At 37.2% G+C, this 24,507-nt stretch overlaps 2 protein-coding genes and 1 pseudogene across 9 annotated transcripts in view; 2 read left to right on the top strand and 1 right to left on the bottom strand.

Moving 5' to 3' along the window:
* Window positions 1–464: 464 nt before the first annotated feature.
* LOC112484561 lies at window positions 465–580 on the top strand (annotated as a pseudogene).
* A 209-nt stretch (window positions 581–789) lies between these two features.
* On the bottom strand, window positions 790–10,019 carry MRPL35 (mitochondrial ribosomal protein L35). Its single transcript, XM_006917713.3, has 4 exons — window positions 9,911–10,019; window positions 4,658–4,847; window positions 3,848–3,992; window positions 790–1,135 (listed from the first exon to the last, which is right to left on the bottom strand). Exons 1-4 carry the CDS (start codon window positions 9,951–9,953, stop codon window positions 947–949), a joined length of 567 nt encoding a protein of 188 aa, XP_006917775.1. The 5' UTR covers window positions 9,954–10,019; the 3' UTR covers window positions 790–946.
* A 3,144-nt stretch (window positions 10,020–13,163) lies between these two features.
* The window catches only part of IMMT (inner membrane mitochondrial protein), a 39,492-nt gene continuing 28,148 nt past the window's right edge, over window positions 13,164–24,507 (top strand). For 4 of the 8 annotated variants that reach the window (XM_006917710.3, XM_006917706.3, XM_006917709.3 and 1 more), the window contains exons 1-3: window positions 13,165–13,333; window positions 22,287–22,360; window positions 23,143–23,332. In XM_006917710.3, coding sequence (XP_006917772.1) covers window positions 13,289–13,333; window positions 22,287–22,360; window positions 23,143–23,332 — 309 coding nt within the window. In that variant the 5' untranslated portion in view covers window positions 13,165–13,288. Of the gene's footprint in view, window positions 13,334–22,286; window positions 22,361–23,142; window positions 23,333–24,507 lie in introns of all 8 variants that reach the window. The other 4 variants (XM_025050886.1, XM_006917707.3, XM_006917712.3 and 1 more) reach the window with 2 other exon arrangements.

The following is a 24,507-nucleotide window of genomic DNA, read 5'->3' as shown; positions in this document are numbered from 1 at the left end:
GACCTGGTGTTAAAAGATAAGCTGGCCAGTTAGTCTCTTGGCAATTGGAGAGAGGGACTGAGGGTCATGATGTAGAAAATAACTTTAAAGGGTCAAGCGAGAGTTATTATGAGAAAGCAGAAACTAAGTCAGCAAAAGCTATGAATTAGACAATTTGGTGAGTAGAGAGAGAATGGAGTCAGCAACTTAAAAAGAACTGAGTCACATGAATGGCAGACCCTAAAACTCCTGCTGAGGCTCCTGAAGGTAAGGTGGGATCCAGGATCATCATACAATTTGTACTCTTCCTGAGGCCTAGGAGTTATTTCTGGGTGGGAGATGGAGGTGGTATGGTAGTTCCCGAGTTCCCAGGCATGTATCCTTAAAAAAGAAGTCAGAACGTGGTTCCATAGTGTAGTGGTTAGCATGTCTGCTTTACACGCAGAAGGTCCTGGGTCTGCGCCCCAGTGGAGCCAAGGTCCATGGTCTACGGCCATGCCACCCTCAACAAGCCTGATGTCTAATATCAGAAGCTAAGCAGGGTCGGACCTGGTTAGTACTTGGATGGGAGACCACCTAGGAAGACCAGGTGCTGGAGGCATAAATAATAATAATAAATAAAAAAGAAGTCACACTACTTGAGCTAACTCGTTAGCTTTAGAGTCTTTTTATGTGTCTGTCCTAACTTGGGATTCCTTTGAACTAAATAAGCCTAATTGGAAGAACTAGTTAAGCCACTACCATTTGTTTAAAGTAATCAATAATTTTAAACTTCTGTTTCCCTGAACAAATGTGCAAAGATTTAATTCATTAAATTTTTAAACTCTAATAAGTTTAATGTTGGTACTGTATGTTTCCATCAGGTTGGTACTACTTACATCACATTTTATACTTATTCATTTTTGCAAAGACATCATATACACAAAGATACGTATTCAATAACTGGGAAATCGTTAACACTTCTGATCTATACTTTCAGGTTTGTTCGATCGTGATACTTTTGATAAGGATCATCAGCATACCAGTTTCGCCTCTTCCAGAAAGATGTTGTCATTTTATCTAAGAGTTTACTCTGGGTTTTATTGCAGAACACAAATTCCCTCAAGCGTCTTTTTCTTGCAGTTGTCTTTTTCCATAATTTTTTCTTATAACCAGCCTGTTAGATATTAAAAAGACATTTAAAACATTATAGAAACAACAGATAGCTTTACTACTCATGGTTTATAGGCCCAATGGGAACACAGACAAGACTTTCACAGGAGCTGGTATGTTCCTCAGAAAGATGTGATGATTCTCAGTGGGGGTTGGATGGGAAGGTATGTGTGGTTTGAACAAGAAATATTAAAAATTAAAATTTTGGAAAAGATTTAAATGAAAACCACAGAAAATAAAGCTAAATAAATCTTTGTGGCTGATTAAGTACAGGGTAATGGTATATAATTATCATAATAGTTAACTTTATATGCATTACCTTACCATCTCCTTAACAATCTTCAACATACCATTTCACTTTACAGATTTATGAGAAACAACCATTGCTTCGAAAAGTTATGTAGCAGACTGAGGTCAGAGAACTAATAAGAGTTCTTAGCCATTACACTGCTTTTTTTCCTAATGTGAAGAATGATAAAGGGAGTACCAGCTAGGTTGATGACACTTATGTTCATTTAAGGGGGCTAAATATTTTAAGGGCCAAGAAACACAGTTCTCAAATATAGTACTTCATTTATTCTTTCCATATACTAGGGACTAATTTCTGTAGTAAATACTTTTCTAAAGAATAATGAATATAGTAAAACTATTACTAGGAGTGATTAAGAAATGAATGGTTAACCCGTGTGTTTAACCTAGAACTGCCATATATATACCATCCATGCATTATTAATTTTGGAGAAATAATTTTTGAAGAAACAAAAAACTAGATTTAATAAAAAACCTGTAATCACAGCCTGTTTAAACAAGAAGAGATCTTAGATACCACCCAGGTTAATGCCTGACTAAAACCACATAGTAAGTTATGAGGTGGGACTAGAATCCATGCTGTTGGTAAGAGCCCTTGGGCCCTTGCAAGCCAAGAGCTCTTTAGGGCACCATACTAACTGAAGAAAACCATAGCTCTTCTCTGAGAAGGTGCCTTGGGTTTTTGACATGTCTTAGTATCTTCACTGTGACCAGCAAGTTCTATAGTAATCTCAGAAATAAAGATTACTTAGGAGTTTTGGTTTTAAAATACCAGAGGTTAGATTTTTACTACTCACTGGTTAAAATTTTAAATAGAGTCAAATCAAAATCCCCATATCTGTATAATAATTTTCTAGTTTGCAAGCCAAACTGGGTCCCTATGGCTCTCTGATTTACAGAAAGCTAATTTGCTGTCCTGCCCATCACCACCAGTATCCTTTGAAGATTATTTTGTGGAATACAACAATGGGAAATACTTGAAACATTTTAGACAATCTCTAGGTTCAGAAATGAATGGACGGGATAAACAATAAAAATCAGGGACACCTGGATTAAACTGTCCCACAGAAAATAATTTGGTTTTATATGTCAGTTAACCCACAGATTTTTTGTTTTCCTCTTAAAGATTTTGATGAAGTAGGCCATTCTGCATATGGAATACTTTTGGGGGCCCTAGGTGGGGACTAGGTATTATATTTGGAGAATCTGATCAGGTCTTTTAACAACATGAGGATTTCGGGGCCCAATTAAAGGGACGTGGAAAGGAAGGCAAAGATAACCACCTATTTCATTTTATCTAGGGTCAGATGAAGACCTGGAAATAATTAGTATGATAACAAAGGAATGGAATTGTTTCCAATTGTCCAAAATTCCCCATATTCAGAACTAATAGCTCAACTACTTAGTCTAGCTACTTATGGATTACATGAGCTTCTACTGACTAGTGTAGGAAACCACCACAGTATTATCCTGATGGAGAAATGAACTGAGAGTTCTAATCAACCTATTCATTTACAAATTTAGGATCATTTATGAGATAGGGGATAATCCTTTCAACCTATCAAATAGTGAGACAGTCCTACCAATTATTTTATTTTTACAGGGAAACAAATCTTTAAAGAATCATTTGTTAATTTTCAAGTACTAAAAGGGAATTAGGATTTGAATAGTTATCAAAACTCAAAGGTGGTTTTGCAAAACTCTGGTCTTCTGCTGCTTTCTAATGATCAGTTACTCTGTTTCTATGAATGAGAATGAAAAAGCCCATAGTCATGCATCAGAAGAGCTGTGGGAAAGGACAGAGCAGTAATAATCTGTCAGAGTCCCCCTTAGTGGCTGTGGATCCTGGCTAGAGTAAGTATTAAAGTTCTGTCTGATATGGTCCCCAATCATATCAACAGAGAGAAAAACTTGGAAAAAAAAAAAAAGTGTATGTGAGGTTAATGTTCTTCCTGTAAATACTAAAACACCTGGAGAATCCAATTCAAGGCAGGCTGAAAAGCTCTTCAGGCCCCAAATCTGAGCCATGTGACTAAGTTCTTGCTGAAGTCTCCACTACTGTAATACTATAGGCCTAAACAGAGCCTCCCCACAGGTGAAGGGCTTTCACATTGGAAGTTTCACAGGGCTTCTGGTAATCATTAGATAAGCCAGACATGTAAGAGACCTAAGATGAACCTGTCCTACACTGGAGACTTTCACCATTGTAACATTTTATGAATGCCTAAACATGTTTTCTTCACATGGATTCACTTACATGAAGAGATGCCTGCCAAGCCGTACTTAAGCACAGCACAGCACTGTAAGAGCTACTGCTAAAATGGGAAGAAGACATGTCAATGAATAAGCAGAATTCTGCTTCATTTTTATACTTCTTTTTAAATCAAGTAACAGTGTGAAGACTCACCTTCCTCCTTAGCCAAAGGCCAGAATGAAGTCGAAGAAACCTATAGATGACGGCTTTTACAGTCTTTCTCTTGCCTTTTCGTGAACTGAAGTACGTTACAGTTCTGACTGGCAGCTTCAGGACATTTGGAAGCAAGGGGGCCACTCTAAAATATATTTTAAAAATTTTAACTCAGCAATAAGTGATTAAAGGAGAAAATATGTTTCTATACTTAGAAATAAGTAAAGCAGCTCCACTGGAATACAGCTGACTGTTTAATATACATTAGCACTTCAAATGATCCATGACACTAAGCATAAATAATAGCAGCTATCACCAACTTGCAAGCATGTCCTAATCTATAACCCCAATCCCTATGACAGAATTTATCCTATTATATTTTAATTATCTGATTTTTAATCCACTTGCCCACTATATTATAACTTAAAGACTTCAATTTGTTTATCTTTTTATCCTTTCTGCCAAGTATAGTACTGGGCACCCAGGTATGCTTAAATATTTGCTGACTAAATGAACACCACATGCAGCCCAGCCTTGTAAGCTGAGTATCTTGTTTGCCCTCCACTTTAGCTGACAGCTTCTATTCAGAAAACCATATCTAGATCAGACATATGCTATTTGGTAGTCCCTGCTGCTAGAATGTAGGCACATGAATGCCAATCTTATTCTCCCTTCTCCCATTCCATCAGGCAAAGTCTATGTAATAAATCGCAGGCAGAAAAAGAGCATCATCTACCCCAATATGTCTCTGCAGGCATGAATATTTTAGTATTTTTGTCCAAGCATCATGTTTACTGAAATATACTCTACCTATTGAGGATTGTTGCAGTATGATCACATGTCAGGTTTCTGACAGATGTGGTAATTCTGGGAGCAGAGGAAACAACTGAAGTCTGAATATGACTAAAATGTTGGGCGGACAGTGAAGAACTGAGACGGGCATTCTTGACACAGTTTCGATAGGCTGAAGACACCAAAATATTCAGGGGCCGTAAAATTCCTGTAAAGATAGAGAAGCATATGTGCTTAATATGATACTCCAAAATATGCACCTAGATATTTAAAATTAATGTATCAAAGTAACCAAGTGTTATACATTAGTAATGTATCCTGAGCATCAGACCCATCCATGGAGCTTTTTATCAACTTTACTGAGGTATAACTTACATACCACAAAATTAGCCATTTGTGTATGTACAAGTCAATGCTTTCTAGTAAATTTATAGTTATGCAACCATCACCACAATCCAGTCTGATGTATTCTAGTTCTATGTTCAACAGTACAGGACAAACTATATGTAACATTAATTTCCATCTGCCAGATCTTAGGCTCTGATGCAATATAACTCCCACCCATAGTGCAATGGCAAAGCAGAGACACCAAAGCTTGACAACTCCCTGGAGAGACCAAAGAGTGGCAAGAGGAGGATATATAAAGAAAACAGAAGAGGTACTTGAACTCTCCTCCAAAAAATGAATAGGCCATGAGAGGAGGTACACAGTCCAGAATAAAAAACATATGCAAAAACAAGAAGGCTGAAACAAATACATGTCTGGAATGGGACTGGACTTGCCACAGAAGCTGAGCACTGCTTGCCTGACTGTATCAAGAGATGCCTGGGGAGTAGGAGTAGGAAACAAGGGCCTAGATGTGTGGACTGAACGCAGTCCTCTTTATCTATCCCACACATTACTGCCAGACTAGAGTCCAGGTCTGCAAAGCAGAATCACTCAGAGCTCAGACTCCACTCGTAGATTCTGAGTCTAGTGTAGGATTCAAGAAGGTACACATTTAAAAAGTTCTACAAGATGATGGAAATGTCCTAAAAATGGATTGTGGTGATGGCTGCACAACTCACTAAACTTACTAAAAATCATCAATTTGTACACATAAAACAGGTAATTTTATGGCATGTAAATTATACCTCAATAGATGATTTTTTAAAAAGCTCCATTAAGTCATCAGCTCAGCCAGGGCTTAGAACCACTGCCTTATTATCTACTGCACTGATTTCACATAACAAATGAGGAAGCAGTGTGATGTAGAAATGAAGTGCTAGAGTTTGAGTCCAACTGCATTCATATTCTAGCTGTGTGACCATGGCAAGTTATTTAACCTCTCTGCCCCAGTCTCCTCAAATTTAAATGAAATTTATCATGGGGAGATAATAAGAATTAAATGAGATAATATATGTAAAGTGTTAGGAAGAGTGCTTGGCACAGAGAAAACATTTAATGCATGCTAACAGCAAATAATAAAGAAAAGCCAAGGAATGCTTAGCAAAGTTCGTATGTTAACAGGAAAAAGGAAGACGGAACACTTAAAACCCTTATTTTGCTTTTGTGTTCTCTACCAAACATAACAATCTTCAAACTAAAAAGCTAGCATAAACATTGAGTTAGCTGAAATCAAGATTCAGGAAACTGGTCAGAGCCCTTACATCAGGCCCTGATAAGTCAAATTCTCTACTCAGTGCAGGCATTCAAACTCCAGGTACGAATAAATTATATCTCAAAGAACTAAAAACATTTGCAGATATGATTACAAGCCAGGAGGTAATCTTTGGAAGATTAAGTGAACTGAAAAGGAAGATTATAGACAAGAAAATATCCCAATTTTCACAGGCCATCAGAGCTTGATATATCTCAGTTAAAAACAAACTCTTAGAAATTCTTGGAAACCAAGCCCGAAGGAAGTGAGCAGACAGAGTCTAGAACATATAAATAGGTAGACTAGGGGCTCATCTGTAGGAAAAAAATGTTAGAATGGATAAACAGGAAGTACACAGAATAAAATATATTATCACTTGGGAATGTACACAGTCACTAGCCTGGGAATATCTAGACACAGTGTACCCTGACTTTAAGATGTCATGTGAAAAAGTTTCTTTATATCCTAAAGAAATTCCTAAATGTGAGCAGGATAATAGCACAGTTAGGTAAATTCCAAGCTGACCAGAAACTATCCCCAAATTAGTCTACTGTTGTTCTGGTCAAAGTCTCTTCTTGGGTCACTGATTCCATTTTCTCCCAATTTTTATGAAGGTCCTGAAACTGCATAAAGTATGTTTATTAAATCTGCATAAAAAGTAAGCTGGGAACTATGCCTTAGACACATAGTTGTAAAAAGATAAACTATCTGGACTCAAAATGACCTCAGTAAAAGAGAAAATGGATCAAAATTAACAAGGTGAACTCTGGGATAAACACACTGAGGTTAGAAAAAAATGGCTACCTGTAACGACATGAAGGGTGAACTTGGCTTGAGAGTTCCTGGAAAAATGACTTGAGGGGCCTTATCCACCATACCCTCTGGTGGACCAACCATGTGATTTAGTTTGTAAAAAATGAAGAGTCAAACTCAGAGTGTGTTTAACAAAAGGGCAGCACATAAATCAAAGATAGTAATTAACGGCTCCTTCGGTCTTCTGCCCTGTTTCGGCATTCTAATACAGACCAGCTTTCTCTAAACACATTCTTATATGGAGAACACAGACGTTGTTACAAAGGAGGTGACACAAAACTAGGGTTTTAAAAGAATAAGAGGAGGCAGAGGAAACAGAAGCAGCACAGTACCCCTGCCCCCACCCCGCCTCCTAAAAAAAGCATAGATGAAGGGGCAAAAACAGTGGAGTATGTTTGGGGAATTATAAATAGCCCTGTGCAGCAGGAAGCGAAGGAATGGGGTAATGGGCAGAGAGGTGGTCTTCTGGCTTTTTTGATCCTGTATCCTCTAGAAGAATTCTGAAAAATTATGTACTCTTTCACAAAATTTTACATATCTAAAAGTTTTAATAGTTTAAATTGTTAAAAAGGATATAATCTCCAGTATATTTAAAATATTGACATTTAAAATAAAGCTGTCGCATCACTCTTTTAAATGTTTTCAGTGGACTCATAGTTGATACCCACCTACATCATCTATTTAAAAAACACAAGGATAATAAATTCAAGTTGATGACAATAAGAACTTCTTATCATCAAACGATACTTTAACTAAAAAGGCAAGCCAAAGTGGGAGAGAATATTGGAAACATGCTTAAATGAGAAAGTTCGCATATCCAGACTATATTAAGAACTCTAAGACAACTCAGTAGGAAAATAGGCAAAATGTTTAAGTGGGTACTTCATAAAAGAAATTTAAATGGCCAGTACACGGGTAAAGGTATTCAGGCTCATTACTAATCAAGAGAAATGCTATTTAAACTACAATGAGACACCACTAAATACACACCAGGTTGACAAAAATTTGTAAGTGTAACAACTGTTGGTGAGGAAGTGAAGCATATGGTGCTGGGGTGACTTTAAATAAGCACATCACTTTGGCAGTGTCAGGCAATGCTGAATACATACATGCTCTCTGATTCTGCAATTCCACAGCTAGTTTCATATGTGTACACACACACACACACACACACATACACACACATACCCCTTAGAGAAATTCTAGCACTCAATGTCCCAGGACACAAGGTCAATCAGCTTTGTACCTAATCACCCCAAACTGGAAACACCTAAATGCCCAACAATAGTAAAATGAAGAATTGTGGGGTAGTCAGTCACATGAGACTATTATACAGCAGCAACCAGAATGCACTACAGGTACATGCAAAATGAATGAATTTCACAAAGTAAAAGGATACAAGAGTAAGTACTGTGTGATTCCATTCATGTAAAAGACAAAACCAGATGAAACTAAACAATATATTAAGGATGCTAAAACTATTACAGAAAAAAAAAAGACAAGGTAATAATACAAATGAGGATATTATTTACATTTGGCCAAAAATAGGGACCTTTGATTGAGGAGGCTCATAGGGGTGAAGAAGGCGCTCATTAGTGTTCTATGTCCTGACCTGGATGTATTAGTGTTCTATGTCCTGACCTAGATGTTAGTTATACGGATCTCTGCTTTACATTTACAGGCATACCTTGGAGATATTGAGGGTTGGGTCCCAGATCACTGCAATAAAGCAAATTACATGAATTTTTTGGTTTACACTATACTGTAGTCTATTAAATGTGCAATAGCATTATGTCTAAAAAATACATATCTTAATTAAAAAATATTGTTAAAAAATACTAGCCATCATCTGAGCCTGTTTGAAAAATGGCACCAATAGTCTTGCTCCACACGATTACCACAAACCTTCAATTTGTAAAAAAGGCAGTATCTAAAAGCGCAATAGATGAGGTATGCCTGTATTTGTTAAGCCATTCATGTGTGTTACATTTTACATTGTAATATTTTACAATTTTTCTGTTATATTTTACAATTTAAAAATACCCCATGTAAACAAGCCCTTCTGTAACAGGTGGGAAATTTACATAGTATCTTTTTTCTTTATTTCTATTCTTCCACAGTTTTTTTCTAATTTACCTTTTGTGAAAGTAATCTACTGATAATTTTAAATGTGAATGACCTTTAACTTTTTGCAAAGTCCTTGAGCAACTAAATTAAGTTGCCTTCATTCATCTAAGCCAAGAAATACTTGACTGCCCTTCTGCAGCGGTCTGAGTGAACGAAACAAGCACGTTTCCTGTATGTTGTGTGAATCTCGCACATGCAAAACTATCATGTGCCGCACACTACTCAAAGGGCTTTAGGCACTGGACCTCATTTAGTTATTATTCGCATTTTAGAAGTGTAGAATCTAAAGTTCAGAGAAATAACGTTTTCAAGGTCAAAGGTCCTGAGTAGCTAGTCCTAGCCTCTGACTCTGAATTAGAAAGTGAGGGAGGCTTTTTCTGTCTCCCCTGCTCCCCTCCGCCCCTGTCCTTCTGGATTGCTTTCTAGGGAAGGCAGAATGGCTAGGAGCCAGTAAGGAAGCGGAAACTTCGAGCCACACTGGTCTGCGAGGGTCCGAGGGTTCAAGAGTCTCGGAGATAACCTGGGCGGCCAAATACAGGCAACCCCGGAGAAAATTCGGAATTCTGTGACCTGAAATAACGACATCCCCCGACCCACTTTTTCTGTTAACCTCCACGCTAACTGCCCATTCCGTCCTACGCCAGTCCCTCCTTCCGCAAAAGCAAAAATCAAGCGCGTTGCTCTCCACTGACCTGATGCTGCCCTCACGGTACCAGCAAACGCCGCGGCCGCCATTTTGACATCGCGCTCTACGGCAGCCGCATTGGCTCTAAAAGGTTCAAGACAAAGGGGAATTAAGGAAAATAACTTGGGTAGAGTCAAGGAAGGGACAAAAATTAATAAAGGGGCGGTCAAATCAAACTTTATTGAATGTCTTGTATGTGGCAGGCTGTCCTTCACCTCTGTGAAACAAGTGCCTGGCATATCGTAGGCCTTCAATACATTTTTATTTCGAATTTGATTGAAAAATCTATTTAAAATATATGACATATTTTAAACACAATTTCTTTTGGCTCATTTTATTAAATTTATTTGAGAATAACTTATTACCCTTCCATAACTGGTACATGAATGGGAAGTAGCAATATTATTAAAAAATTTTTAAATTTAATGCCAATTATAATCAAATAAATGTAAACATCTTAAGGATATCTCACACACTTTTTCTAATCAGTAACATTGTCATTTGGTAGAAGAGCATCTAAACCCTTCTTGAACAATTCTACGTTCCTTATTTTATTCCTGAGAATTAGTGATTGCATTTTTTTCTGTTGATTCAAACAGAAAAAATAAACCAATGAACATCTCTCCCATCCTTGTTGCCTAAGATATTCCATGCATATACAGTATATGAGACTATCTACTGGTTGAAATGGGTAAGGGTTAAATACTGGGAGTTCACATTTAATAAGGAGACAAATAACGAACATAAATACGAGGCAAGTAAATGATTCACAGGGGCAGTTCAAAGTTAAGGAGAGGAGACTTCTGATTGGGATGATGAGGGATGAGGAAACAGAATACAACATGGTACGTAAAGAATGGGGAGGATTTTAAAAAGGGCAAGGTCATTCTTGGCAGTAAGAACACCAGAGGATAGGGTGAGAAGGGAGGGAGCCAAGACATACACAGAATTTATTAAGAGCAGAACTTCTTTACCTGCTTAAAAATTGAGGACCCCAAAGAGCTTTTAATTATATGTATTATATTTATTAGTATTTACTATATTGGAAATTAAAATGGAAAAAATTAAAAATATTTATTGTATTAGTTTCCTATTGCTACTCTAACAAATTACTCAAACTTAGTGGCTTGAAACAATACAAACTTATCGTATAATTCTGTATGTAAGAGCCCTAAATAGGTTTAACAGATTAAAATCAAAACATCCAGGGCTGTGTTCCTTCTGGAGACTCTAGGAAGAATTTGTTTCTTTGCCTTTTTCAGTTTCTAGAGGCTGTCTGTCTTCCTTGACTTGTGGCCTCCTTCCATCTTCGAAACCAGTAATTGAATCACTCTGACATCTGCTTCCATTGCCATATCTCCTGACTGACCTTCTTGCCCCTCTCTTTCATTCATCAGAACCTTTGTGATTACATTGCACCCACACAGAAAATCCAGACTAGTATTCCTATCTCAAGATTCTTAACTTAATCACATCTGCAAATCATCTATTTGTCATTTAAGGTAATATATTCTCAGGTTTCAGAGATTAGGAGCATGTGGACATATTTGGGAATAATTATTGTCTATCACACTTATTTTAAAACAATTATAAACCCATTACACATTAACATAAATATTTTTATGAAAAACTATACAATATAAAAAAATTAGTGAGAAGTGTAGCATTGTTCAACCTTTTCGCAAATCTGTCAGGTCTGGTTTCATAGAAAACTGGATTCTGAAATTTGTTTATGCATACACTCTATTGCAGTGTCTGGAAAACTACAATTATGAGAAAATTAATGAAAACAGCAAATAATATCTTAATATTATGAAAGTAGTTTTGATTTTTTGGACCCCCCCTAAAAGGGTCTGAGTCTCCCCAGGGATTCCAGATCCCACTTTGAGAATCACTGAGATGGTTATCCTTCAGTTTCTTTGGGTTATAGGGCATATAAGTGAGTGATAAGCTTGGACAGCTATTGTTGTTATCTCCCACCTAGAGTGGCCATTTTGAACATAGAAACATCCACACATGCTGGAAAAGTACTCTTGAGACATTTCATATAGGCTCTTTGAATTGGCAGTAGGAGTCATTGCAATTTTTGAACAGGGGAGTGATTTAAATTTCTGAGCTACTTTAAGAGAGTCCATTTTAAAGCTAACAAAAATTCATAAATTGCATGTGGAGGATGAGGATTAAGGACTTGGTTATATGAGATGTTAAGAAACTATAGAAAATTATTTTTGAGTTTGAGATCTTGAAGCTGGTGAAGTTGCTAATGACATTCAGGCCCAAGCTGTGGTTGTGTCATAATGACTGGAGCAGACTGAAATTGCTCATTGACATTGAGAGGTTTATGGCGACGGTGTTAGCTAAGTCACCACACTGGCATCACCCAGCATGACAACAGTGGGCAGGAATGGGAGACTGCACATCTATTAATAAAATTTTACTTAAAAACATGGAAGACTGCTCTGGAGGCTGTTAAGTGATGGTGATAAGAATGAATTGTAAATAGAGAATGTAAGTGAAGAGTGTAATGTGATTACTAAAATACGCTTAAAAGCATTTAACATATACTAACATTAAGTAATTACTTGATTTTAGATTGTTTTCAAATGGTATTAGTGTTATCTGTCTCTAGGGAGAACACCATACTGTAATATATTGCCTAGTTAAGACTTGAAAGTACTTTGCAAATACAAGATATATAAAAGTTATTTAGTTTCTATGATATTATACTGTGTTCAATATTTAATGTTAACTGCGGCCAAATTACCTTTCTAAAATAAAAACTTGAAGAAAACGGTGTGGTTTAATCTGAAAGGAGGAGAAGCTGTGATCTGCCATTTATTAGATACGTGAACGACACAGTATTCACGAATGACTCTCTAGTGTTCGCTCGCCTAGTCTTCGCCAATCAGGAAGACTCCCGAAGGACTGTCAAACGAAACAAACGCGCAAACCAAAACCAATTTGGCCAAATCAACTGCTTTCTACGAAATATCCGACAGCGGACATGCGGACATGCTTTCTCGCTTGAATTCTCCGAAGAGTTACGCCTATGCGTTTTCCGCGCGGATCGAACCCTCAGTTTTAGACGTCCTCCCACCCCTCCTGTTCACCTAGCAACCCCGGATTGGGGCTACCGACTAGAAGCCCAGCGCGACCCGGAAAAAGAAATAGCCCTTTCCGCCAGGGGAAGGGATTACCCTCTGCAAACTTCCAGGGCGGGGACGAGAAAGACGGCTGCGCGTGCGCAGTGGCGTTACTGCCTTTCTGTACGCCCGGCGCAGAGGCGGCACGGACGGACGCACGCACCGACGCACGCACGCCCTCCTCGATTCGCGCCGCTGCGGCAGCTCCACTGTATACCAGCAGCGCTGTCCACCCGGTCGAGATGCTGCGAGCCTATCAGTTGTCGGGCATGACCTCAGCAGCCCAGGTGAGCGCGGGGTCGCCAGGAGAGAGCGCGTGGTGAAGCTGACTCCGAGACCAATGGAAAATCGGGGAGGCTTTCGCTCTGCCTAGGCCCCGGGACTGAGGTGTGTCTCAGGGCCGCCCTCATCGCGAGAGTCCCGGGCGGGCCCATCAGGCTGTGAACTCAGGTGTTCGTCCCACAGGGATGCCTTGAGGGTTATTGCTGTAGCGGGATGGGGTGTGGAAAGGAGAAGGTGGCAGGGAGGCGGGCGTAGGACGGGAGGCACGGCTTCGGGGACGTATCATCCAATCAGCCTGGCGCTACCCTATTCAAGGACCAATCGTGGCACCTGGAGCCCGGGTTGCCGGTTGGGCGCGTGATTGGTTTCGCGCAGCCAGTGGTTGAAGGTCGAGGGGAGAACTACAGTTCCCAGCAGGAAATGCAGAGCCTAGGCTTGTATTTTTAATAAGCAGGTGCTTGGACTGTTAGAGTCCGCGTTTTAGGGGTCAAGGTTATAATTATTCGGGAGGGACTTTACATAGCTGAGAACACCTCTGAGCTATTCTTAAACGAAAGATTGTAGTTTATGGAGTTCAAACTCTTAGTACTTGAGCAAGGACAGGAGTCATGACCTTGTGCTCGTTTCTGAGATTAGCCTGGGCATCTGTGTCTCCAAAGTATTGGGACAACTTTGGCAAATGTCCAAGGAGCCTAGACACCCAGTAACTTTTCTTCATTATTATCGAAGTAACTTTCTAAAATTAAAATGTAAACCTATTTCTATTGCTCAAATTGATGTTTTGGCAAAACATTGTATTGCAAAACTGGTACTGTGACTCAAGCAGTAATTGAACAAAATGAATTAGAAATCATAAAAGCCAAATTTTTTTTCAAGTTTGTGTATCTTCTCTTTTGTTGTTAGGAGAAATAGCCTCTTCCATAAGAAAATGGAATCTGAATCAGTTTTCTATTGCTACATAATAAATCCCATACATTTAATAACTTAAAACAACATCTATTTATTAGAGTTTCTGGACACGAATGATCTGGTCTCTGCTCAGTGTCACACAAAGCAGCAATCAAGATGTTGGCTGTGCTGTGGTTCTCATTTGGAGCTCAGGGTTTTCTTCTGAGCTCATGCAGTTTGTTGGCATAATTTAGTCCCTTGTAACGGTAGTACCTTGCCACAAGATCCTCAGAGGCAGTTCATAACATGATTCTTCGGTTACTTGCAGGCTACCAGGAGCTTGTTTCTGACTTTAGAATCTCTCACCTCTGTTTCTGATCTCTAGACCCAGATTTAAAGGGTTCCCACTGTTAGGCCAGGCCTACCTGGATAACCTCTTTTTTGATTAATTCTGAGTCAACGGATTACATCTGCAAAATCTCTTTTGCCACACAACCCTAATCATTGGCTTAACAACAGGGGGTGAAGATCATGGGGGCCTTCTTAGAATCTGACTTACTGTAGTACCCAAGTGGGGCTAGAAAGGTAAAGAAAGTAGAACTAACTGCCATTCAGGATAGAACTGTTAAAGTTTGTCTTTGGAGTCCTTTCAATGTCACACTTTTCCTTATTCTGTCCTCAAGTTACATCAGGTTATCACTGATCTGTCCCCTTTGTCTACCCTAAAGTCCAAAACTACTTTTTTCTTTCTTACCTTTATCAAAATATTTTCCACTTGCTGGGTTCCCCATTAGGAAATTAGAAGAAAACAGATTAAGATTTCATATTAAAATATGAACCCTTTTCTAGCTTGTGACCAAGCTAGATTTCTTACCTTACAAAAATTGCTATCTTACAAGATTTTTTTAAAATAAATTTTACACAATTCATTGGTTTATTCTTACTATCTTCTCAGTCATTCTGTAGCATTTTATACTGTTGCTCTGTGAAACTTTTTGTTCTTTTGACTTTTCTCATGTAGTATCTTGGGGCCCATCTTACCCTTAATCGCTCCCCTGTTTTCCTTTGTCGAGTCTGCTTCCATGTACCTCTAAATATACCCCCAAGGTGTGTTCATTCCTTCTCTCTCTCTCTTTAAAGTAAGACTTTATTTTTTTAGAGGAGTTTTAAGTTCACAGCAAAATTGAGGGGAAAGTACAGAGATTTTCCATGTACCCCATGCCCCCACACATGCATAGCCTCCCCCATTATCAACATCCCCCACCAGAGTGGTACATTTGTTACAATTGATGAACCTACATTGGCATATCATAATCACCCAAACTCTATAGTTTACATTAGGGTTCACTTTTGGTGTTGTACATTCTGTGGGTTTGGACAAATGTGTGATGACGTTATTCATCATTATGGCATAATACAGAATAGTTTCACTGTCCTCTGTTTTCTACCTATTCATCACTACCCCACCCCCAGCTCTAACCTCTGGCAACCACTGATCTTTTTACTGATTCCATAGTTTTGCCTTTTCTAGAATGTTGTTTAGATGGATTATACAATATGTAGACTTTTCAGATTGGCTTATTTCACTTAGTGATGTGCATTTAAGGTTTTTCCATATGTTTTCATGGCTTGACAGATCATTTCTTTTTAGTGCTAAATAACATTTCATTGTCTGGATTTGCCACAGTTTATGTTCATCCATTCACCTACCGAAGGACGTGGTTGCTTCCATGTTTTGACAATTATAAATAAAGCTGCTCTAACCACTCTGTCCTTTTTTGCATCACTCTGAACTTACCTTTACCCTACTTTGTTTTACCTTGCAGCTCTTTCCACTATCTGGAGATCTTGGGGGCTTTCTTAGAATCCAGCCTATGGTAGTACCCAAGTGGGGCTAGAAGGATGAAGAAAGTAGAGCTGTTCATAGCACTACTTGAATGTTCATAGCACTATCACAATAGGCAGAAGATAGAGACAACTGATGTCTGGATAAACAAAATATGGTACATCCATATGATAAAATAGTACATTCAGCCTAAAAAGAAATTAAGTACATACTACATACATGATACATCTTACAATATGGGTAAACATTGAAAACTATGCCAAGTGAAAGAAGCCAGGCACAAAAGGCCACATATTGTATGATTCCATTTGTATAAAATATTCAAAATAGTCAAATCTATAGAGCCAGAAAGCAGATAGTGGTTGCCAGGGGCTAGAGAGAGGGGAAATTAGAGAGACTGCTTAGTTGGTACAGGAATTTCTTTTTGGAGCAATGAAAATGTTCTAGGATTAGATAATGGTGGTGGTTTTTATACAGCAATGTGGATGTACTGAATGCTACTGAGTTGTATACTTTAAAACAGTGAATTTTATAAGTGAATTTTACCACATGCAGAAAAAGAAAAACTTGCTACTAGGTATGTGCAGATGGCCTGAGGTATAGAGACAGATCTATATATGTATGTGTGTGCATATAAATTAAAATAATATAAAATGATATATAGTATGTATTATAAATTTCAAGTGGCATTCGTTGGCCAAAGATAAGATGATTTTAAATTTTCAAAAAAGATAATTATAACTGGTTAAAATTCATTATAGGCTTAAATTCATAAGTTCGTAAAGATAGTGTTCTGGTTAGCTGTAGCTACATAAACCACCTCGAGTGTTGTGTAAAATAATATTTATTATCTCAGTTCTGGGGGTTACCTGGGCTCAGCTGGGCTCAGTGTCTCTCATGAAGTTTTAATCAGACAGTGACTAGGGATAGTCATCTCAAAGGCTTCCTCACTCTCATGTCTGGCAGTTGATACTGGCTGTAACTGACACCTCAGCTGAAATGTTGGTTAGAACATCTATATGTGACATCTTTATGTGTTTTGGCTTTCTCACAGTTTGGTGGCTTTGTTCCAAGAGCAAGTGTGATGAGAGACAGCCGGGCAAAAGCTGTTATCCCCCTTTATGTTCTAGTCTCAGAAGTCACAGAGCATTACTTTCATTACCCTATATTAGTAAATTAGTAACCAAGTCTTGCCCTTGTTCAAGGAAAGGGTAGATTCACTTGGGAGGAGTGGCACAATTCTGGAAGAGCATGTGGAAATAGTGTTGCAGTCAGTTTTAGACAATACAGTGTGCCTTCTAGCCATAACTCACAACCTTCCTCAAAACCCTCCAGAATCTCATCCCATCACAGAATCAGGCTTAGACTAAAGGACCACGATCTTATCTAAATCAGATTCCTCTGCAAATAAGACATTTTGGATGTGGTCCTTAGGGTACAGCTCTCTGAGTATTTTTCCTTTCAATCTAAAGAACTGTGCTCCCCATATATCCAGCATACAATGTAGTGTGACAGGCACTCTAGACATTCCCATTCAGAAAGGCAGAAAACAATAGGCACACAGCAGTCACTGTTCCATAACATGTAAAATCTAGCCGGGCACATGTTGCTATTCCTTAACTAGGACTTAGTCCTACTGCTTCTTCATAGCTCTTGGTTCTATTCTCTGGGCTTCTAGTTTCTCCCCATTGAATTATCCTTTCCCAGAATATGTAACCTGTTAGTAGCTGAGTCATTTTCTCATCCATCTGTAGAATTTCAAGAGTCTAAAAGCCTCCTTTTGTTTGTACCTTTCCCTTTTAAATCCAAGCTGGCATATTTTTCATCAGTACAGTTCTTAACAACTTTGTGTTTTTTGTGGGTCTAATTGGGCTTTTCTCCATTGGACAAAAGCCACAGCCACAAATCTTACCAAGATCAACCCTCTTTCATTTTGGGTTCCCTGTGAGGCTGCTGTGAAGTGAAACCTTTAAGATTCTCAGTAGTCCTGTTTAACAGAAAGATATAGGAATCATACCCTATGATCCTTAGTGAGCCTTTTCTCTCTGTAACAGGTTCTCTGAGGAGCACCTCCTTAGATCTTTTGAGGTCTTAAAGAATCTTTGCCTACTGGAGTTGGCTGAGAACGAGAAACACTTTTATTTTTGAACCTACCAAGTCCAGGCTCCTATATATTTTCCTTTAAATTTTGCCTGAAAGCTAAACAGTTTTATTGGTTTATTTGTTTTAAAGCTCACTTCTATCCTTATCATATTCTGCTAAAAGAAACCAGTTAGCACTTTTGAACATTCTGCCTGGAACTTTCTTTTACTTAAATCCATCAGTTCATTAAGTATATCTATAGCTATATCTAATTTTCTGTGTTTTACCATAGGTGACAGTTTTGATAAACTTCTGCCACTACATAACAAGAGTCCCTTTTCTCACAGGTTCCAGAAACATTTTTCTCACTTAAGCCCTCACCAACAGCCTTCATGAAGGCCATTAGGCTTCTGCTAACACTTTCTTCAAGGCCCTTACAACTTTCACCCTACACCATCCGGTCCCAAAGTCATTACCACATACATGCTTTATGTTTTGTTGCAGCAACCCACTTCCAGGTACAAGCAACTGCTTGATTATAGCTGTATAACAAACAGATCACCCCAAATTTAGTGGTATTAAATAACAGCATTATTATGTATTGTTTTACAATAAGTAACATTATTATATAGATAAAAATTATACTTACATATAAGTAATATAAATAAAACATTTATTATATAAATAACAAATACTATATTTTATCTCTAAGAGTTTCTGGGCTGTATTAGGTCTCATGAGATTGTGAGGTTCGAGAAAAGTATGTGGGATGGAAAATATAACAATTTTTGGAAAATACAATCTGTCACAGTTAATAAATGAAAACCCAAAAAATCCAAAATTGGTATTATCAGAAGATTACTGTATAAAAGGATAAAAGGAATCAAGCATTTGTCTTGCCTTTCCATATGACCTGAACTATTGGATAACCAAATTATAGAGGAGGAGAAACATCTCTTTATAAAGTATGTCAAATAATAATAAATTAATGGATCTAATAAATTAATTCTAATAAATTAATGGATCTAGACATCATATATCAGTACAGTTGAAAACATCCCAAAAAGAGAGATAACCAGACATTGTGTGCCTCCTGATGAAAGAACACAACACCACCTAAAGTTCTGACAAAGAGAGTAAACCTGAGTCAGAGCAAGTGTCTGGATCCAACTCTAGTTTACAGGAAATATAGAGAACAGGAACATGTTAAATTGCACCTTGAACAAAATCTAGTCTGGAAAATTCTACAGGTTAAACAACCCAGTTTCTTCAAATTAATTATTGGAGGGAAAACCTATAGATTAAAAGAGACTTAGAGGACATCAATTTTTTTTAAATAGGCAAAACTAAACTATAATGTCCAAGGACTCATACTTGGGTGATAAAACTTAAATTTTCTGACTTTTAAAGCTCTATTTAGGATATTAAATGCTAAATAGAATATGAGGGTAGACTAATGAATACAATACTTAATTTTTTTAAAAACTCAAGAGCTACCGAATCAGGTAAAAATCCTATTTGAGTCAATCATTTCTGCTTTTTTCTTAAGTATGAAACTATTGCTATAATTTTTGGTTATAAAAGATAAATTTTTTCACATTTTATCCTCTCAACTCAGGGTACATTTTATAACTGAAGGTATGTTCTTTAATCAAAAGCATTTTGATGGCTCAGTTTTCAAAAAAAAAATATTCATAAAATTCTGAAAAAGAATAATACTAAAAGAGTACTAATTTAGCCCTACCATATTAAAAACTATTTCTAATATTCAGTAGTAATAACATTGTGGTATTAGTGTATGAATAGATACATAGGTGGAACAAAATAGAATCTTGAATACATCAAAGAATTAGTGTATTTTAAAGGTGGCATTGCAAATCAGGAAAAAAATGGATTATTCAGTCTATGATTTAGGGACAACTGAACAGGCATCTGGAAAAATATATAATTGAATCCATACCTTATAATTTACACTAGGTTCAAAGATTTAAATATATATACACACGTGTGTGTGTATGTGTGTATGTGTATAATGAAACTGTGAGAGTAGAAGAAACCATGGAAGAATTATTTTATAATCTGAGGTTGGCTTTCTAAAAAGATGAGAAAACCCAGAAGGCATTAAAGAAAAGACTTGACAGTTTTGACTATGTAATATTTTGCATGGCATAAGCTACCATAAACAAAGATAAAAAGCAGATCATAAACTGGATAAACACATTTGCAATTAGCAGATACATGGCTAATTTCTCTTTGTTTATAAAGAGCACTTAGAGAAAAGAACATGAAAAAAGATCGATCTTATTTAACCCTTATCCTGATTGGAAAAAAAAATGCAGTTTGCTTGTTAATTTAACATCACGTGTAGACATGCTGCATTTTCCAGGATTTGACATTTTCAGCGATCAAGAATTACTCTATTTTGTAAATGGAAATACCATCATAAAAAAGAATGCTATAAATAGAATGATGTCATCTGTTTCCAAAGACTATCGATATACAAGAGCGATGCAAAAATAATAAAAACGAGATTTGTGGCAAACTTTGGGGGTAAGGTTAGGACTGTAATCCGCAGCATCTTGGTAAACACTGTGGCTGGGCAGATAACACTGAAAGTGTTGGAAAGGCTGTGGGAAAACATATTCTCATATTACAAGAGGACAGTTTGGCTAATTTGTCAACATTTATCAACACTGCAAATTGTACTTTAATAATTGATCTAAAATGATACATATTTTCTGGACAGAATTAACTTATTGTAACAAAATTTAAGACAAAACCCCAATATCCATCAAAAGGGGGCTGGCTAAATATATTAAGAAACCTACAAAAGAATACGGAATCTCTGTAATATCCACTAGATTTTTATGTACTGATATAGAATGACCTCAAATATATAATATTGAATGAACTTTAGTACAGAACTGAGTGCATATTAAGGTATCATTTGTGTAAAGAGGGTGTGTCAGGAATTCTCTCACAAAATACCTCTGGACATACAAGAAACTGATGGTACTGGTGCCTGTGGAGAGGAGATCTGAGTGGCTGGAGGTCAGAGTATGAGAGAGTTCACCCTACACAACCAAACTTTTTGAATTTTGATTTAAAATGTTACAGTTTAATTTTACTTATAACTGGAAAATATAAAGTTATATCAAATATATTTCAAAGGGAGGAAAGAAGGTAAAGATAAAGTAGAAGATGGATAAAGAAACAGGTTAAAAGTAAATTTTGATGTGAATAAGGTGTTCCCAAATTCTAGTGTTGATCTCCACATAATGGAGTTGTTGACATGAAAGTCAGTGCAGTTCTGTTTAAAACTTTGTGTGACCTGCTTTACAGAATAGTATGAAAACACCCTTTTCTGTTAAATGCAGTTCAAAAATGTTGAGAATTCTACACTTTAGGTAATAATTGAAATACTTTAAAAATGTCAGTTATAGATGCTTTACATATTATAAAACATCTAGTTAATTATTTTGTGGGTTTTTTCCCCAAATAATATGTTAATTTGATGTTTACCTTTAGGCTTTGGCAAATATAGCAAAAATTACAACTAATTCTAGAGTAATTTCTTGTGCCCTCTGATCATGTACTATATTTTCTTCAAACTTAAGATACTTCTAAAAGGAAGTTTGTTTTTCTGATATTCCTAGGATGTAATTTCATCAAGGAACCTAGAAAAAGCATTTTTCCCCCTTGACTTGTTGCAGTTTGATTTTCTACTTAGTATAAAGAAAGATTTTATTTCTGGATGCAATAAATTTGAAATTTCAGAGTTTACAAAGTACTAAGAGGTTTTTATACTATTTTATTTTTTTTTTTGCTAATCAACAAAACATGGCAAATCTAGTTTAGCCAAGAAATAATTAGCATACCTAACAGTTAAACATGCTTATTGATCATAGTCTGATAATCTTTTTTTTAATCTTAAAAGCAATTTTATATGAGCCTTGGGGATCCAGGAGGCATCACTGTTTTTAAGGATCTACAAATATATTTCATGATCAATTGATTTCTGAAAGTAAATAATTTTTTATTTAATGAAGACATTTGTAATAAAAGTATTGCTTCTGAGTTTCCAACATAAAAACTATCACAGATTTAACTATTGGTTTTGATGTTTTCTCTTTCCCCTCTAGAGTTGTCTCTGTGGGAAATTTGTCCTCCGTCCATTACGACCATGCCGTAGATACTCTACTTCAGGCAGTTCTGGGTATGTAGTATGTCTCCCTGTAAACAAGCTTTTAAATGTGCTAAGGGGAAGAGGGGTGTGGGGTGGGGGAGGGAGGGAGAGAGGGGGAGAGAGAGGGAAAAGGAGGGAGGGAGAGAGAGAGAGAGAGAGTTTTCCTTGACTATGGGAATAGCTGCTTAAAACCTTTTTTGTTAAGGGATACGAACCCTGGAGCTTTACTATAATATCTTTGCAGCATTATTTATTCGTAGGTGAAAATTTCTTAACAATGCTCATCTTGTTTCTTTGGTAATTGGATGGTGTTCAAGGTAGACCCCACTTCCTCATGTGCTATCTTCCATTCTATGGCAAATAGATTTATATTCAGAACTCAGCACATTGTAACTTAAAAAGTATTTGTTATTTTTGTTTGATATTTGTATTATGTTATTTTTCTAAAGGGTTTATTATATTTACAGAAATGTTTAAGGGAAGGGGAGCTTTGAAAGTTAGTGGTGTTTCTTCTTTGGGTTCAGGGGAAATCTCATAATTGTGAACATCTTGAATTTTAAGTATTAAAGGGTAGATTGCTTAATTCTTCCTATCCTTGCTATTACTGTATTTAAATTTTTTTTAGTTATCCATAAATAAATGTGATTTTCTATTGTGGACATGTTTAAAACAAATCAGGGAAAGATGATGTGCAGCTGTGGTGATAAACTTGGCTGCTGTGATCTGAATCAGAAGAAGTAGAGGCTCGAGGCTTTTGAGTAGGTTTAGGAGAGCCGGGAAATATAAATGGGTTTCCTGTTTCTTTCATTTAGATTGTCTCCTGGCAAAATTGCTGGAGCTGGTCTTCTGTTTGTTGGTGGAGGTGTTGGTGGCACGATCCTGTATGCCAAATGGGATTCCCATTTCCGGGAAAGTGTAGAGAAAACCATACCTTACTCAGACAAACTCTTTGAAATGGTTCTTGGTTCACCACCTTACAATGTTCCATTGACAAAGAAGCCGGTAAGAGTTTTAAACATTATTTCAGTTTATCCTATGGAATACTTTTAAAAAGCAGGTTTTCATCTTGAAACTATCTTTTTTTGGGGAGGTGTGAATATCAAAACATTTTATTGAGGGCCTTTGGGGGTGGGTTGACGAGTCGGGAGGACAGTGAGATCCAATGTCTTCGGCCTGGCTGGGACCTTTACAGTTTCACAACCACTGAAAAGTCATCTTGAAAATACCTTGCATGTATAATTCAGTAGAGCTTGCTAGATATGGTTGTCAGTTTTCTTTAATATTAGTCTATAGAGTTGGATTTTTATCCTTTAGGAGTCCCATAAGTGCTCTCACTTAGTACATACCACATAACAAATAATTGTGTGGCACATGAGGGTAAATGGCAGAGGCAGCGCAGGCAGAGGTAACTCTAGCTGCCATGTAGACTGAGAGGGTCTCTGTCAGCATACACCGTCGCAGTTATTAAGCTCTGACTTACAACACTAAAATGTAGAATGGTTATGACACAGAACCCAAATATTTTTATCCTAGACTGCAAAACAGAGTCTCAGAATTTTCAGCTTCATACTGACTGGTTCTTCAGTACTAATTGGTATTCCTTGGACTTTGTGCATATTCTTCAGTTTCACCCCTTCTTTTCCCCATCAGGCTTAAAAATTTTAAAAAAAAATCTTAAATATATCTTTATTTAACAACTTAAAAAAAATTTACAGAAGAGAGCATGGATTTTTGCTAATTTGGTTGGCATAGGGTATTTTTTATATGTTGTGAGGCTGGACATGGCTTATCAGTTCATCCTTAGAAACTGGGTGGATTTCTATTCTCTAGATCTAGAGACCAATCCTGTAATAAAGTTAATATTTAGAAAAGCAAGTGTCCTCTGACAACTCTCATCCCCAAACATGCTTTTTAAAAATATTCTTAGTCTTCTACATTATTTATTCTTCCACATGAACTTTAAAATGTCTGCTGGCTGAGGGAGACAGTTTGCAGCTTCAGCAGTCAAGGAGCAGAATCCCTAGAATTCATTCTAAAATCCTAGGTCTATTTTAAGCTGCAAGACCAGAGGAATAGCTGGAAGCAATTCTAGGAGTATGAAATCAAGCTTAACACTTCTGCACAGTGTTCTTTTTGCTTGAGATGGTTTCAGGTGTTCTTTGTAGATGACTCGTTTA

This window comes from Pteropus alecto, unplaced genomic scaffold, assembly GCF_000325575.1.
Source record: "Pteropus alecto unplaced genomic scaffold, ASM32557v1 scaffold117, whole genome shotgun sequence".
In the NCBI taxonomy this organism is placed as follows: Eukaryota; Metazoa; Chordata; class Mammalia; order Chiroptera; family Pteropodidae; genus Pteropus; species Pteropus alecto.
This window is presented reverse-complemented; position numbering and strand designations above follow the sequence as displayed.